At 38.3% G+C, this 18,314-nt stretch overlaps 1 protein-coding gene and 1 long non-coding RNA gene across 2 annotated transcripts in view; one reads left to right on the top strand and one right to left on the bottom strand.

Annotated features, from left to right (window-relative positions):
* The window catches only part of Iqch (IQ motif containing H), a 129,149-nt gene that overhangs the window by 9,838 nt on the left and 100,997 nt on the right, over nt 1-18,314 (top strand). The window contains exons 3-4 of the mRNA XM_015480496.2: nt 6,206-6,282; nt 8,374-8,412. Of these exons, the coding sequence (XP_015335982.2) occupies nt 6,206-6,282; nt 8,374-8,412 (116 nt within the window). The remainder of the gene's footprint in view (nt 1-6,205; nt 6,283-8,373; nt 8,413-18,314) is intronic.
* LOC125613383 overlaps nt 12,618-18,314 on the bottom strand; it is a 6,927-nt gene continuing 1,230 nt past the window's right edge. The window contains exons 2-3 of the long non-coding RNA XR_007343956.1: nt 16,275-17,482; nt 12,618-14,452 (exon numbers count right to left, since the gene is read on the bottom strand). This is a non-coding gene — a long non-coding RNA (uncharacterized LOC125613383). The remainder of the gene's footprint in view (nt 14,453-16,274; nt 17,483-18,314) is intronic.

Below are 18,314 nucleotides of genomic sequence, written 5' to 3'. Positions count from 1 at the left end.
TCATGGGTATTTTTTCATCATTCTCTTGACATAGTGTATCACAGCTCTTGATTTGTGCATATGGAACCATCCTCACATCCCTGGGATTAATCTCACTTGAACATGGTGAATAATCTTTTTAATATGCTGTTGGATTTTGTTTACCAGTATTTCATTGAGAATTTTTGCATCTATGTTCATCAAGAATATTGGCCAGGAAAAAAAATATTGGCCAGTAGTTTTCTTTTTTTCTCTTTATTTGTTTGTTTGTTTTCTGTGGTTGTTGTTGTATCCATTTCTGGTTTACTATCAGAGCAATACTGGCCTCATAGAATGTGTTTAGAAGAATTCTTCCTCTTCCTCTTATGTTTTTTTGGAACAACTTAAGGAGAATTAGTATTAGTTCTTTAAATGTTTAGCAGTGAACTCAGTAGTGGAACCATATGGTCCTGTTTTTTTGTTTGTTTGTTTGTTTTTGTTTTGATGGAGGCTTTTTATTACTGATTCCATCTTGCTGTTATTGTTTGTTCATGTTTTCAGGTTTTGTATTTCTTCATAATTTAGTCTTTGTAAGATGTACATTCTTGGAATTTGTCTATTTCTTTTACATCATCAATTTTTTTGGTACATATGTTTATAATAATTTCTAATGATTTTTTGTATTTCTGTTAAATCAGTTGTAATCTTTCCTTTTTTAATCTATGATTTTATTTATTAGAGGCTTCTTTCTCCTAAGTCTAGTTAAAGGTTTTGTTTATTTTGTTTATTTTTTTGAAGAACCAGCAAGGAACCAGCTCTTTGTTTGATCATTTATATTGTTTTATTGTTGTTGTTGTTGTTGTTGTTGTTGTTAGTCTCCATTTCATTTATTTATGCTCTGATTTTTATTATTTTTTCCTTTTACTAATTTTAGGCTTAGTTTGTTCTTGTTTTTCTACTTCGTTGATATGCAGCAACAGGTTGTTTATTTGAGATCATTGTACTTCTTCCAATGTGGGCATTGATTGCTGTAAACTTCCCTGCTAGTATTGCTTTTGGTGTGTCTCTATTTTCATTTATTTCAAGAAAACTTTTAATTTCCTTCTTGACTTCCTCCTTGATTCATTTGTTGTTCCAAAGTAAGTTGTTTAATTTTCAGGTACTTGTTTAGTTTCCCAAGTTTTTCTTGTTATTTCTAACTTTACTGCACTGTGGTCAGAAAATATACTCTGTGTGATTTCAGCTTTTAAAAATTTATTGAGACTTACTTTGTGGTCTATCATAGGATCTATTCTGCAGAAAAGTTCCATTACTGGTGAGAAGAATGTGAATTTTTCAGCAGTTGAATGGAATGTTTTATTGATATCTGTGGGTCCAATTGGTATAAAGTATAATTTAACTCTATTGCTTTTGTTGTTGTTGGTAGTGGTGGTGGTGGTGGTTTTCTGCCTGGATGATCCATTCATTGCTGGAAGTGGATTATTGATATTTTCAACTATTATTGTACTGGAGTCTGTCTCTCCCTTTAGGTCTTTTAATATTTGTTTTTATATTTGGGTGCTCTCATATTGAGAGCATACATAGCTAGAATTGTTATTTCTCTTCTATTGCTGAATTGACTCCTTTATCATTCTATAACAATCTTTCTCATCTCCTTTTACTGATTTTGATTAAAAATTGGTTTTCTCTGATAAAGTATGGCTACTCCTGCTTTAGTTTGGATTCTATTTGCATGAAATATCTTATTCCATCCCTTTGCTCTCAACCTAATGTTTACAGGTGATGTGAGTTTGATGCAAGTAATGTATAGTTAGGTTTGGTTTTGTTTTTTAATCCATTCATTCACTCTGTCTTTTAACTGTAGAATTTAGTCCATTTATATTCAGGATAATTATCAATAAGTAAGATTTTACTATCACTGTTATGCAACTTATTTTCTAGTTTTGTTATTGTTCCTTTCTTTCTTTCTCTCTCTTGCAGTCTTACTTTGTGGTTAAGTGAATTACTCTAGTAGTGTGCTTTGATTGATTGCTTATAATTTTTGGTTTGCTTATTATAGATTTTTGCTTGGTGGCTACTATGAGACTTACAAAAATATCTTTCGATTATAGTAAAGCATTTTAAAGTAATAGCAACTGAACATGATTGTAAAGAATAAAAACAAAGGATAAGAGAAATATACTAGTAACTTTCTATTTGCACTTCATTCCTCCCCACATTTTGAATTTTTGATAATCGTTTTCAATTTTGATATATGTCTTTCTATATTGCCTATCTCCCAACATTTAATGTAGCTATTATTATTTTTAGTTGTTTTGTTTTACAGTGTTAATACTAAAGATGTGAATGTTTTATTCTCAAGCTTACAATATTGGAGCATTCTGAATTGTATAATTTCTCTTATCAGTGAGTTTATACTTTCCTGTTTTCTTCTTATTCTTTCTTTTAGTTTGAACTTCTTTTAGCAATTCTTGGAGAAGAGGTCAGTGGAGATATATTCTCTCAACTTTTGTTTGTCTGGGAATGCCTTTATCCCTCCTTCATTTATAAAGAGTAGTTTTTCTGGATACAATAGTCTCAGTTCACAGTTTTATTTTTGTTTTTCCTTTTAGTACTGTGAAAATCTCATGCTACTGTCTCCTGGCCCATAAGGATTCTGCTGAGAATTCTGCTGTCATGTGAATTGGGACACCCTTATATATGTTTATTTTCTCTTGCAACCTTGAGAATCTGCTCTTTCTCTTTCACCATTGAGATTTTGATTATAAGCTGTCTTGGGGTATATTTGGTTGAGTTAAATTTGACTGGTGCCTTTAAAAAAAACATATATATATATAATGTGGTGCTGAGGATTGAACCCAGTGCCTCATGCATGCTAAGTGAGCATCATTCTTCTGAGCCACAACCCCAGCCCCTGACTGGTGCCTTATGACTTTCCTATATCTGGATGTTTGGGAGGTATTCTGTTATTATTCCATTGAATAAGTTTCTACCCCTTTGGCATTCTCAATCTTTTCTGAGCCCCAATAATCTGAATGTTTGCTCTTTCAATACTATTCCAAAGTTCCCATAATCTTTCTTCATTTCTTGTCACTTTTTTCTTTTTTCTCTTTCAATTGTATATTTTCAAATAGCCTCTCTTTGAGCTGACCAATTCTTCCGTTTGATCTGTCCTATGACTGATGCCTTCTATCTTGCTTTTAATTTCATTGAGTGTATTTTCACCTCAATAATTTGATTTTTAAAATTTTTTTCATCTTGGGTTGGGGTTGTGGCTCAGCGGTAGAGCGCTTGCCTTGCACATGGTAGGCACTGGGTTTGATCCACAGCACCACATAAAAATAAATTAATAAAATTAAGATTTTTAAAAAATATTGTTTTTATCTCTTTATTTCTCTGTTAGAATAGTGAAACGTTTCTCTGTGTTTTCTTGAAGCTCATCAAGTTTCCTTAAAACAGTTATTTTAAATTCTCTATTTGAATGTTCTTCCACACTGATCCTATTTTAGCACCTTATTTTTAAAAAATTTATTTATTTATTTTAATTAGGTATATATGACAGCAGAGTGCATTTTGATTCATTGTACACAATTGCAGCACAACTTTTAATTTCTCTGGTTGTACACAATGTAGCGTTGCACCATATGTGCAGTCATACATGTACCTAGGGTAATGATATCCATCTCATTCCACCATCTTTCCTGCCCCCATGTCCCCTTCCCTTTCCTCCCTCCCCTTTTCCCAGTCAAAGTTCCTCCATTTTTCCCATGCCCAACCCTCCAAATTATAGATCAGCATCCACTTATCAGAGAGAACATTCAGCCTTTGTTTTGGGGGGATTGGCTTACTTCACTTAGCATGATATTCTCCAACTTCATCTGTTTATCTGCAAATTGGCACCTTACTTTAAATATTAGGTGAAGTCATGATTTCCTAGAAGCTCCTGATGCTTGTTGGTGTGTGACATAATCTGGCAATGAAGAATTGGATATTTATTCTAGTCTTCCTAATCTGGCTTTGTGTTTATACTTCCAGACATTCTAAGCAAGCTGCTTATTTTCTCTGAGCCTGTAGTCACTTTTACTATTTCAGCACTGGATGGCACCTAGGTCCATATTTACTGGGAGTCTGCTGGTGGTGTGTTGTCACTGTTTCAATATTAGAGGACAATCCAAGCCCACATTTGTCCCAGATATACTATTAGGGTATTGTTCCGAAAGAAACAGAACAGTACCTAGAAAGAATAGTCTGTTCCAACAAGTCTTTCACTTGGGCCAGGGTAGATCCATATGCCTCAATCACAGTTAGTGGTGTGTAGTCAGGTACTACAGGATTTTGCCCAGCCCTGTATGAACTAGATGCACCAGCCCCAAGCTCCTATGTCACACTTTGTAGCACTAATGTCACCAAGCTGTGTCACACCCTGAGCCCACAGCTTGCCAATACCATCACAACACTGGGATAGATCCATGGCCCACACTGCTGTGAGCTATCTCAGTGCTATAAGATAGCTCCTGCAGATTTGGGCCTTACATACACTTTCCAGGAAGAAAGAAGAGGAAGCGAGTGGTATATGTCTCTTCCCAGAAACCTTTGAGTATGCTTTCTTTTAAATTTCACTGGTAACAAGGCTGCGGTTAAGGAAGGCTAGGAAAGTGAATGTTCCAGGGGAAGGGTTTGAGTTAGAATTAGGATTAGGAACATACTTATGCTAGATACTTAGGCTTAGTCTGACACATCATGAAAATTCTGATCTTCTTTGTTAGATATTTAAGTATTTTTAATATTTAGATATATTAAATTTGACTTCTATTGTTTATCTGAAATTAAAATTTAACTGTGCTCTTTATTTTTTGCTATATCTGACAACTATGGAAGCTAGGAATATTGTCACCCTGAAAAAATTTGGGGCTGTAAAATTAGCAAAGAAGAAGGAAAGATGACTACTACAGAGGCACATGAGTTTGTCCAGAAAAGACATTACCCCCCCTCACTCCCTGGCAATATTTATCATAAACATTTTCCAGGAGGTAAATTGAGTAGCAAAAAGAAGTGACTTAAGATTTTATTAAAGATGCAGACACATTCTCCAAATGCAAATGTTCCATAAAATGCAAGCCTGTGCAAAATTATAATTTAGTGATAGCATTTATTTAGGTAACTAAGAAAATTCTTAGAGATCCCATCAACTGTGGATTATACACGTGGAATTATTAATCTTCAAGATCCTTATCCTATCAAATTCTATTAAAATCTGACAAAAATCCTTTAAAAGTTGCAAACCTGTCAGCTGCTATCTTATTTTCACATGGGAATAAAACCCAAAATGGACAACAGACCAGGCTAGTGCAGAAGTCAAGGCAAACCACTTAGGCTTAAAGTGGGGTCTGCAGATGCCATGGCGCACAGACCAGGTGCGGGGAGGGGGGCCGGGGTGGGGGATGGAACACAAGTCCCAGGGAGGCTTCCTGGAAGAGGGAAACCAGAGAGGGCCAGATGCAACAAATAAATCCCTTGTATGGAGGTGAGTTTCAATGCTCTGGAATTCCTGCAAATTTTTGAAAGATGGCAGAAAACTTTCTTGTAGTCCACTTGAGGTAATGTGAGAACTGAGTTCTCAAAGTGAACTTCCAAATTATATATAGATATCCTTTACCAACACATTGCTTTTTATTGACATCTATCAATTCTTTTGACAGAAAAGGGGGTTGAGTACAATTGAGATGCCAGAACTATTAACTATGAAATTATTGAGATGCAAGAATTATTAACTATAATAAAATAGTATAAATAATTAAAATAACCCTTATGGTGCCATTCACTTGTCTCACTCCTCCAAGTCATTTAAATGTTTTAGAATCATCTTTTATAATAGTCCACAATATGCAATTATATCAATTATCCTGCACATGAATGTGGCAATCTGGTTGTTTAAGGAAATCTTACAGTAAAACATTTTAGAAGAGAAACATTGCTCTGATTTGTCTGCTTTTAAACTTTCATCTTGGCAGCTTGCATAAGGCAGGCTGACCTGGTGCTATTGCTCTCCACCCCCACCCCCTGCTTTTGGCTTTCTGTTTGAAGCCAGGGTCACAGATGTTTCATTGACTGCATATAGGAAAGACATAGAGTGAGCAGATGGGGGGCCATAGAGCCATTTGACTTTCAAGGTGCAAACCCAATAACATCCACCCAGTGCCTCAATCTCTTTCTGGAAGGGTTAACATTGCTCCACCTCCATCCACAGCCCCCTTCTATGAACCTCAGAAACCACCGCCGGCTCCAGCAGAAGTAGAGGTGTCTCACAAGAAACAAAAATTAAAGGTATTCCTATTTCTAATTACAGAGACAAAATTCTTTTTATTTATAATATTGTTTGTGAGGATTTGGGTGATAGCCACATACTATATAATGGTTCCTTTCACACAGAAAGTATTATTTCAGTTGCCATTGGGATGCATTTAATTTATGATGATGATGATGATGATGATTACTATTATTATTATTATTTATAGTGCTAGGGATTGAACCCAGGACCTCCCCCATGCAAAGCAAGTGCTTTACCACTGAATTACATCTCCAGTCCCTGATTTTGAAAGGAGTGGTGATTGTACAAGTCAACTCCACCAGGACACTATCACTGGGATCTAAGAAATTCATTATTATGAGATGAAGGGGCTGAGTCAGCCTATGCTGCTAACTGGTCAGGGGTCCAGGAGTCCAGGATATATTATCTGTTGCTTTACATCCAAGTTGGTGTTGTCCAGGGCATATCATTTTGAGGCTTTGTCCTTAGGCATAGGCTAAAAAGGCAAGACCTCCAGTTGTGCACAGAAAACCTCCTAAGGAGGAAGAAGCAGCAATTCTGTATTCCTTAACATCAGCACCTCACAGTCCAGTGAAATCCATCCTCAAGAAGAGATGTCCCCAGTTCAAAAGTGCTGGACTTTTGTAGCTGGCTTTCTTATGCTTATGGGCCATGGACAGGCTTATGATCATTGAAACTTTTTGCCACAGGAAGGAGACAGCTGGCAATGTCTTTTCTGGCTGACCCCATGTGGTCACGTTTTCAGCTGCTCTCATAAAAAAAGAAAGAGACACTGGAGAGTAAGGCTGAGGAAATGTATCCTGCTGTGTCTCCAGAATAGCCTGCTTACCTGCTCCTCCCAGGCCTTCATCTCCTAACACCACATCTTCCTCAGGAGGTTTTCGCTGTATTCTCAGCAGTGGTGGCTGTTTCCCCTTCAGAGGTTTCCAAGCTGTTTATGTAGCAGCATGTCATGTGACACCCTAGTTGCCATGGCAAATATTTGTGTTACATGAAAAATGTGGGTAAAAAAATCAATGTAAATGGCCAAATCCCAAGACAGACAGGCCTTCCAGGCAAGTGTTTGGCCTGCACCATTATTGTTTCAAATTCAGCTGTTTAACAGGCTGTGAGAAGGCCAAGGGCTAATGTGCAGAATGGAACAGGCGCAGGCACCTGTTTTGATTCTCACCCTGCTCAAGCGTTCAGATCCCACAGTTGCACTGAGAACAGATCTACAGGTAATACAAATATTGTGACTGAATTTTAGCCGGTAAGAAGTTTATCTCAAAAACAACTTTAAAAAAAAAAACATTATGACATATTTTCTAAATGCTAATTAGCCCTGGCTTTAATTTCCGCTGTTGACTTCACAAAGCTTTCTCCTACTGCTAGAAGCAGTAATATTTAAAGACTTCTCCCTGTGGTCCCAGATTGGTACAACATTTCTGAATTGAAACTTCAATGGTAAATGTAATTATTCATATACTTTGCTGAAAGTGTTCTGGGCATGGAAGTTAAAAAGCTAAGAGAGCCAGGCACAGTGCCACACACCTGTAATCCCAGTAACTCAGGAGGCTGAGGCAAGAGGATCACAAATTTGAGGCCAACCTGGGCAACTCAGTGAGACCCTGTCTCCAAAAAAAAAAAAAAAGGCAGGGGGGAGTGGCATGTAGCTCAGTAGAGCACTCCTGCGTTCAATGTCAGTACTGAAAACAGGTGGGGAGGGCTAAGAGAAATATACAATATGCCCATCTTTTGGATAGAGCCAGTTCAGACTTTTGATCAGGCTTCACTACTGGCCAGAGCAGTGCCACACAGAGAAGCCCTTTCTTATAAATCCTTCTCTAGCATTCCCTAGAAGTGGGACTTGGCATTTGATTATAGTTGTTTTTGTAAATATTTATTTTTGCCAAACTCCTTCCTAAAAGCAGAGGGGCTGGGAAAGTTCTTTCCAATCATTAGCAACTTCCTGCATGGAAAGAGGGAACAGGCTGGCCCATGGGGGAGGCAGGGAAGTCGGCAGAGGGACTCCGAGGCTTCTATTTGTTTGTAAAATTGCCCATGAGAGTCATTTTATTTAAACTGTGTCTCATTCTTCATTGTAGGTGAAAGGCAGAAGGTCAAAAGGACATCTTGATAAGAAGGTCTGTAATTTGTGTGACTAGTTGAAATTTGGGGTCTGTCACCTGATGTCCCTTCCTTTTTGCTGGAGGGCAAAAGTATGGGAGCCGCTTGACAGCTGGAGACAGCAACAAAGTTCTTTTGCACTTCCTTTATAAAAGAAATTAGATCATCTCTTTAGGAAAAAAACAAAACATAATTTGCTTAAAGCAGAATACCTTTCTTTGCCCTCTGCTGGGACAGAACCACTTCTCAGTTTTCAGTCCAACAAATGATTTAGCATCCTTAAAATCTGAATTTGAATCACATCAGTCTTCAACCTAATTCAAATATTTTCATCATTTAAAAGTACTCTGAAAAAAGATGAGGTTAAAAATACATTCAGCTGTCCCAGCACATGATTATGTGTGTGTACACGTGCATGTGTGTACACTCACACCCCACGTATGGTGTGGTAGGTGGGGAAGGCTATGGGGTCTGGTGTTAAGCTGATCACAGCTAATGTAATAAAAGGGGTCAGAAAAAATGAAATTGCCTCAACATGGCAAGCGTGTGTGAGCACTTGCCAGGGCCGTGCACTGGTAATCGAACCTCTGAACATGAAATGGGTATGTGCTGGCTGGACTCTCCTCTTAGTAGGAAAGTAATTAACTTTGGCAAGTCACTTAAATTCTCTGCATCTCACTTTCCTCCTCTGACAAATGAGGACCATGCCTCCTTTTTCTTAGGGTTCATTCAAGGACAGGGGAGTTCATGTATGTGAAAGTGCTTTGGTTCATTTTTAAAAGCATCTTCTAAACTTTCCTTTCTCGGTGATCTTCTTATCAGTAAAAATTTCACAGGAAGCTTAGCCACCCCTTTCAAGGAAAAAGAACCGACCTTTTTTGTCTTTTATATCTGCAGAGCTGCGACTTCTAAGGGCTCTGTTGCAACCCTGATTGCAGGTAGTCCTGCATCCAGACACATTACTCCTTGACAAACTAATCAGTGCAGTTAGATCCTTCCTCTGGTTCCCTTGACTTCTTATGAGGAACTAGTGAGCTTGATGCTACACTTCAAAAATAGAATGTGCTTTAAGAACACCAGGGCATTCTGTATGTAGAATATTTGTAACTGCTAATGTTGATTGAGCCTGTCCTGTGTGGGTGGCACTAAGCTCCCTCCACACCCGCTGAAGCCTCATAGCAGCTGCAGAACCTCCGTGGTCCTTACCCCACAGCCACCCAGACAGTAAAGGGCTGTGGAGGATCCAGCTGCCAGGGATCTGCTCTCTCCACATACCAACTTGTGACCTCCTCCCCACGGGCCAGTTCCATTACTACTACTGTCGCTGCCCCCACTACTATTACTAACGCTAGCCGCTACCATGTGCTGAGTGCTTGCTTCTAATGTCTTAAGTAGAGCATCTCCCTTCATCTCTCGGCAGTAGGTACTTTTATTATCCTTATTTTACTGGAAGTCACTGGGTACATAGAGAGGTTAAGTCTTCCAACAAGTAAATGCCAAGGCTGGTATATAAAACGGAACTCTGTGACTCCCGGAGTCCCAAAGCATTAGAAATTTTTATAGATCTCAATCATTTTTTATGGAAATCTTTCTAAAACATATTACACCTCTACCTATTCAGTGTAATTGAACATCTTCTCTATCTGCTCTCATGTTTGCAGATGCAGATGACAAGATTCTGTGTCTTTGTTTCCTTCAACATCAGTGCTTTGGTCCATTTTTAAAAGGATCTTCTAGATCCTTTTAAAGCTTTAGAGCTCTTCTGTCCCATCTGCTTCTCTCAGTGCTGACTTAAGAGCCATTTCTGGTTCGTAGAGTAGTTAAGCAAACAACCCAAACTCCACAAGTTGAATAAGTTTGAATCAGTTGGACCCTGCACAAAGATCCAAAGAATAAAATAAGCCATAGTAGAATTGGTAATATTCATTTTTTTGAGAAATTCAAGGAATTTTATTTTTAGAAATCTAGTTCAAAATTTTGAAGTTGTTGAGATTACTCTCTCAGAAAATAAATATTTTTGTTATCTTAAAGCAAGCATATTAACAACTGAAGTCACATAGTTCAGTTTTATATACTTAATTTTAATTAATATTTTAATAATTGTTTGCATGGGTAGAGAAAGTTAATATATTTATCAAAACATAAGAGTACAGACTAAATTCATGAAAACATTTGCTTCTGGGAAGAGGGAAAGAGATGAATGGAACTAAAAAGAAATATTATATATATATGTTTATTATAATATATAATATAAAATATGTAATATTTGTAATAATATATAATATATAGTAGGTTTAATATAATATATTATATATGAGTATATTTTTATGTATCCTAAATATATATAAAAATATATATGACAAAGAAGACAAAAAATTAACAAGCATCTGTGGTAGTTTTTATATTTTTCTCTGTGCATCCAAAATGTTTTCAAGTTAAAATTCAAATAGAAGGAAAACCCTATTTCCCAAGCCACACCTCTGCTATAAGAATTCCTTTGATATAGAGAAACAGGTTTGGGTAATAATATTTTAATCTCAAACTTGGGATCTCACTTCTCCTAGTCATTTGTATGTTGTTACTTTTTTTTATATTTTCTCAGCATATACTTGTGATCTCTCTTCAGAAAACTGTGCTCATTGTAAGCATGAGTCAGCTGAACTATTTTAATCAGGCCACCTGTGTGATATTGAACATTCCCTGCCCCTATCTGTCCTCCTTTCCTCCTGTCTGTGTAAGGAGGAGATTCATGTTTAGGGGGCTTCCACATCTCCTTAATCCTCACCCACCAGACCCAGGGAGAAGTTCCCAGCAGGGGGACTCTAGACTCCCCACACCCACAGCAGCTCTGTGGTTCTCCCTGTTTGCTGTGAAATTACATTTTGTATGAGCAGACTGTTCCAGGCTTGATGATATATACACTTTGAAAGCCACTACAGGGTATCTCAGCAGTTTTGGTCTTACATGTCCTACCTGGGGGGGGATAAAGCTACTTCTAAAAGACTGCAGAATGCCTCCTTGGTTGACTCTGTGGTCCCAGTGCAATCTGGTCTCCTTTCTTGTCTTGCCTAAAGGTTTAGAGGGCAGATCTTACTTTGACAAGAATTAGAGCTCTATGCTGGGCACAGTTGCACATACCTCACCTGTAATCCCAGCAACTCAGGAAGCTGAAGCAGGAGGATCGAAAGTTCAAAGCCAGCCTCAGCAACTTAGCGAGGCCCTAAGCAAATTAGTGAGACCCTGTCTCTAAATAAAATACAAAAAAGGACTGGGGATATATGGCTCAGTGATAAAGAGCCCCCTGGATTTAATTCCTAGTTTTTTTTTTTTAAAAAAAAAGGAGTTCTGCAACCTGGAAATACAAAATGAGGTTCAAAAGCAAGTTCAAGACTATTTTTATCTCTTTTAGACTCATTTTCCATGTAAAGCCTCATTTAAATAAGAATAGAAGAAAAATCCAAAAACAGAAGGAAAAAGTATAGGATATTTTAAAATCATTTTCCATTTTCTGTCATTCACTAGATATTGCCACCCTCGCCTATGCATTTTTTACATAAATCCACATATTCAAAGTCAATTTAATTATATATTTTTATTTGAAAAACAATTTTTTTTTCATGCAAGAAGTAATTGACAAGAGAAGCACCATAAAGATTGGTTTTGGGTTTGAGGAGTATTTTTTGGTACCAGGAATTGAACCCAGAGGTGCTTAACCACTGAGCCACATCCCCAACACTTTTTATTTTTTAATTTTGAGATAGTATCTCACTAAATTGCTTGGGACCTCGCTAAATTGCTGAGGCTGGTTTTGAACTCATGATCCTCCTGCCTCAGTCTCCAGAACTGCTGGGATTATAGGTGTGCACCACTGTGCCCAGCATATGATTATTTCTATAGGATAATCAAATCCTATAGATATGATTTTTGTAGGATTATCTACTGCACATTTTTATTACATGGATTAATGATAAACTAGAAAAAAATGTTAAATTATGAGCAAGTCACAAAATGATCTTTTTTGCATTATCTTTTTTAAAATATCTTTTTATGTGGTGCTGAGGATCAAACCCAGTGCCTCACATATCCAAGGCAAGCGCTGTGCCACTGAGCCACAACCCAGACCCATTTACTTTATCTTTTTCATTTAACAAATATGGAAACATTTTTAATAGCTACATCACATTCTGTATTAAAGATATGCCATAATTTTCTTAGACATTATCATATCCTTCAATATTGAATTATAAATGCCAAATTATTATAAATTATTTCCAGTTATTATGTTGTCAACAAAATTGACCTGAATATCTTTCATGTTTGTTTGTAAGTCTTTGTATTTAAGGTACTTTGTAGAGATACAACTCCTTGGCCAGGTGTGGACATTTTTGGAGTTGAGTAGCCAAACTTTTTCCTATCAGTGCTCCAAAATTCAAGCTATGGGTTTGCAAATAACAAATCACATGATCGTAGAACAGCTGTGTGCTGTGAGCCTAGTCCTAGTGGCTATGAGGTTCGGTTTTAGTATTCCCACATTCACTTGTTCATTCATTCAACTAATCATTATTGACCTTTTACCATGTGCAGGCAGCATAAGAGGCACTGGGGTCACAGCAGTGAACAAAGCAAGTTGAATCCTTGACTTCTTGGGACTCTTTTTCTTGCAAAAAGATGATAAATGGACATTTAATGTAAAGTCAGAGAAGAAAAATAAAGCAGAATACTTATGTAGGTATAGAGAATATGTCAAAATGAAGAATTATAAAAATTCTGAAAGTGTTCTTCAGTGATCTGTGATCAACAGACTTGCTGTACACACATTTTTTTCCTCAAGAAAATTGGAATGTCAGGCTTTCCTGGGTGGTAATAGGGGAACTTTTTGAGGCTGGCTCTTTTGCCTGCACCTACAGAGAAAATGATGATGTGCCTTTGCCCAGGGATCTGGGAATCAGGCTGCTTTAGATTCCCATCCTGTTGGCTTCCTGTACACATCCCCAGTGGGCTCAACCCATCCATCATATTTGTCCCAAGTGGTCCTTAACTGTGTCACATTCTCTCAGAGAATATTCGAAGAGTAGCAGAAAAGATGAAATCAATGCAGCCATAAAGTGAGTCGTGCCCTTAGAAAAGGAAATTTCACATTGAACTGAAAATAGACTCCATCTATTTAAAATATCTTCCTAATTCTGTTTTGTTTGATCTTCCACCAGAATTTGGTCTGCTGAGTATTTTTGTTCCGTGAGAGGGTATCTAAAGGTGGGGGTCTTTCTCCCCAGGATGATTCGGAGTTCAGGAAGACTCATTTCAACAATGATACCTTTCAAAGCAATTGCAGAATTTTTTCCCTAGAAAATTGCTGCTGATCCAAGTGGCCTTTATGCTCCATTCTCTTCCTTATGTCTCTGTTCAGTGAGTTTTCTATTTTTGCCTTTTATTTTCTTTATGAAGGTTAAGGACTCTGACTCTCGCTTTTAATTGTCATTTAAGTCTTGGGCAGTTTTATAATCTGAGAACTGTTTGTTGACTTGTAGATCTCAGAATACCAGAACATCATTGTTGGAGGTTTTCTCTTCAATCTTACAGGTTAGGTGGCAGGGGCAATTTGTCATCTATTTTGGTTTAAAAGTTGCTAGAAAGAATCGGTGTGTGTGTGTGTGTGTGTGTGAGAGAGAGAGAGAGAGAGAGAGAGAGAGAGAATTGATATAAAAGGAAAAGGAGGAGATCCCCCAGGTCTTTATCATGGTGCAGGAAATAATGACACTGGAGATAGCTACCTTTGATTTGATGGTTTTATTAGCTCCAGGCATATGGGCTGACACATTAAGTCAGAGAGCCATAGGGTGTCAATATTACAAGTTCCCTGAGTGATTCCCTAATGGAAACTGAAATCCTACAGGAGAAGTGACTTCCCAAGGCCACAGAGGAAGATGGTGACATACCAGATTCTAGGTTGGAGATGAATCTTTACATCTGCCAGCTTCAATCTGCCACTCCTCCACCATACCATTTTCTGTCCATTAGTGCATTCATAGGGGTCAGTTCAACAGCTCGCTTTCCAGCCTAGCAAATAAGAAGAAATAGCAGGTCCAGGCCAGGTTGGCTCTGATGTAGGAGGCAGCAGGAGGGAGGAGAGCACAGCTTAGGAAGGGCCATGCAGGGCTCTGAGCTTTGAGGGCAAGGGAGTAGGGACAGCATAGGGTAGGGTGTGGGAGAGTAGGTATCACAAGGGACAAAAACAGGGCTGGGAAAAGGCAATGAGAGGGCGCAAGGACACATTCCATCTGGTGAGTCTCTTCCTTTAGTTCTGGATGGATCGGGGATATTTAGGAATGGGATATTTTTTCTTAAAGTAGCAAAAATACTGTCCTAGAAGTTAAGAAGATCAACCACCTGGTTTTATGATCTTGGATAAGTCATGTGCTCTCCCTGAGCCTCAGTTTCCTCATCTGTAGTAATGATCACACTGACGGGAGATGAGACACTGTGAAAACTTTTACATATGTTATAATCCTCACAGCAACTCTTCAGGGACCTCTCCCTTTTTCAGATGAGAAAATTTAGATTCTGAGACAGCAGGAACTTGTCCAAGCATATGTAGCAGACAGTGGCAGAGCTTGGGTTTCACCTGAGGTTAGTCGGGGCTCCGCCCCATGGCTCATTTTCCTGGGCCCCTAATCATCTATTGAGCAAAAGGCAGAATCAATGACCTTGAAGATCCCTCGTGTTTCCAAATTCAGAATTAAGCAATTATGCTAAATCTCCGAGCCTTGGTTAATTCATCTACTCTCTCTGAACATTGTATATATCTCTTGAACAATTCTAGCCAGTTGAAATCTTGATGTTTATTCTGTACAAAGTTTATAGACCTTCACCAAAATTAAATAGGACCAGACAAATGGCACCCTAGTCTTTGAGGAATAATAAAGACTTTGTCTTTTAGAGATACACCATTCATTCACCAAATCCAAGCTCTCCCTAGAGCCATAGGGTGCCGAAGAGCTCATTCTTTTTCCTACAATGCAATTATTTAATTACTAATGGATATGTTGCGATGTTTAAGAAACTGAAATTTGGCTCCTAGATTCAAAAGTATTCTCAGTTGTCCTTCTAGGCAATGGAATGATTGACATTCTCTAAAGAAGACAGCCATGTTGGATTATCCCAAATACTTGAGTCTTTACTGCTAGGAGAGCTTCCTCATATCCATTTGAGGGATCTAGTTTAATCCTATATCTACATGCCATCCTCATATGTAAAAATTAAAATTTTCATGAAGAAATTCAGCTTAGAAACATATTCCTTTTTTTCTGGATTTTTTTTAATGGTAGATATTTCTAAATGCATTATTGGGTCTTTTTGGCTTCACATTGGGTCTTACTAACACATATGATCATCATCCTTCTGTCCTGGTTTTGCTGTGGATTTTTAATTTTCCCTAAATAACTGCTCCAGAAACTCTCAAAGTTACCTAATTAGTGATTACACTTTGCAAATCAAGAAGAGCATCTCCCAGCTAGTTGACTCAGTCAGTTAGAGCAGGTTGCTAATAATTAGGCCACAGCTACAGGTCTGGGCTGCGCGTGAGCCAGTTAGTAAGTGCAGACAGCACACAAAGGTGAAGATAAGGCTGTGGTCCCAAGAAGGACCAGGCAAGGATGCAGATGTCCAAGAGACATCCATCCCTACTAAAAGGAAAAAAAAATGCTACTGAGTCATAATATCACGTTGCAATGATTGGAAACAAAAAGGAAGGGAAGGAGGAAGGGTGAGAGAAATGGAGCAGGAGGGATAGAAAGGAAGGAGAGAGGAAGGGAGGGAAGGAGGAAACCCAACAAATAATCCCAGACAAGTTCATGGAGATAAATAATAAAGGAGGACTCACAGAAGGAGCGGCATCTGAAGTATGGCACGACCCCTGACCCCTGATCAGGGCTCTTGTTCCTAGCGGGCCGTGACGCAGCTCCGTCTTTACCTGCTCGATGGATCTTGCACTGCTGATGCACTGCTTTAATTTGGGAAGCCTTTCTCTTGAGAGGCATGTCTTTTCTTGCTCTAAGTCTAAAGTGCTCCCATGTGTGGCATTCTCGGTGACAGATGTACTACAGTTATGCTTTAGCTGACTCCAAAGCCATAGCTTCCCAGTGCCTGAGTGGTCTATTTGATGTCCAAGAGTGTGTTTCCTCTGAGAGCAGGTCTTTGCTGGAATATCATCCAAGAAGGTAGGAAGGTATAATCCCTTTGTTCTAAAGCAGCCCCTGTTAAATTCTGCAATCCCTGCCCACCCAAAGGCTATTCTCTCAGAAGGTCCAAAGTGCAACTGCTGAGGTGCATCGAAGCCCTTAGAAAGCCTGTGGAAAAGTGCTAAGATCTGAGAGTCCTCTCTCTTCTCTACCCACCCCACCAAGGTTATTCCATTTTCATGGATGACCCCACTTCCACATGACCCTCTGTAAGGACAAGGATTTCAAAAATACTTGAACACCTCCAAGGACACAAGAGCCTCTTTCCAGCCTCCCATCCATAGCTCTCCTTTTTATAGGAGTGTTGGAGTCTCGATGATGGGATGGATCTAAGACATGACTGGTGGGGCCAGCCAATTCTCTATGTGTCCATCTGTGATTATTTTGCACGTCTTGTCACTGGTGAAGCACTGTCATTTTTCTCTGAATTCTAATCTTCCCACCTTCCAAGCCCATTCTTGAAGGAAGGCAGAAATGTAGCCACGGGCCATTCTGTTGGAACTTGTGCCACTTGTCCTCTAGCAGGAGTTGCAGCTCCCCCTGCCAGCACTGATGTCTGCTGAAGGAGGCCTTGCCCACTCTGTCTCACATCCAAGGTGAAGAAATTTACTCCATCTACCAGTCTGAGTTCTCTCTGGGCGTCCTGAGTAGATCAGAAAGGGCTTGAGTCTTAGCAAAAAGACTTTTCCTCTTAGGCCTTAAAGTAGCTCTGAAGTTAAAAGTATAGAAAGCTCACTGCTATATAAAGTTGACTTCTAAAATTAAAAGATATCTTCCATTTTGGACTTAATACTTGCTTTTTTAGTATTTTCACTTGAGATAATAGTCTAATTATTCCACGGCCCAGTACCTGAGGGAATAAAAAGAGAATTTGAAGTTTTGATTGTAATTGCTTATATTTTCTTACTGTGCCTTTATTGTAAGTATAACTCTTGGCTTACTTTTCTCTCGGATAGTTTCCTGCCTTGTATTTATAAATTACTTTCAGTGACATTTATTTAGTAAAGACAAACTGTGAGCTGCTTAGGAGGATGAGGCAGGAGGATTGTGAGTTCAAAGCCAGCCTCAACAACTTAACATGGCCCGAAGCAACTTAACAAGAGTCTATCTCTAAGTAAAATATTTTTTAAAGGGCTGGGGATGTGATTCAGGGCTCTGTGATTAAATGCCCCTGGGTTCAGTCCTCAGTACGAAAAAAAAAAAAAAAAAGACAAACTATGAACAATCTAACATACCAATATCACCACAGAGCTGTGGCATAATAATTACTAATAAATTAACTGGGACTAAAAGTCTTCAAAATGCAGAGAGCGATATGATCCTACAATTTGATAAAGACAGGCTGATACATCTAAAAACATGGACATATTGAAGGCAATCGATTCCTGGCATCCCAAAGCAAGAAGAAAGCATCATCACAGTAAATACTTAACTTCCTGACAAGAGCCCAGGGCCTGAAACATCTATATCCTCCCTCTTCTCCCAAGCCCGCCAGTGGAACATTTAGACCATGGAATTTTTCTAGTGCAACAGGTTTTGATAATTGAAATGAAATTGTTTTGTAATGGGTAACAAATTTTTCTTTTCTTGTTTTTTTTTTTTCAATTGGAAATGATATTATGTATGGCTACCAAATCTCTTCTGATTTAATTTTTAAAATAGAATTTATTGTTTACTTAATA

Source organism: Marmota marmota, unplaced genomic scaffold (assembly GCF_001458135.2).
Source record: "Marmota marmota marmota unplaced genomic scaffold, marMar, whole genome shotgun sequence".
NCBI lineage: Eukaryota > Metazoa > Chordata > Mammalia > Rodentia > Sciuridae > Marmota > Marmota marmota.
Note: the sequence above shows the minus strand (reverse complement) of the source record. Positions and strands in the feature narration are given on the sequence as shown.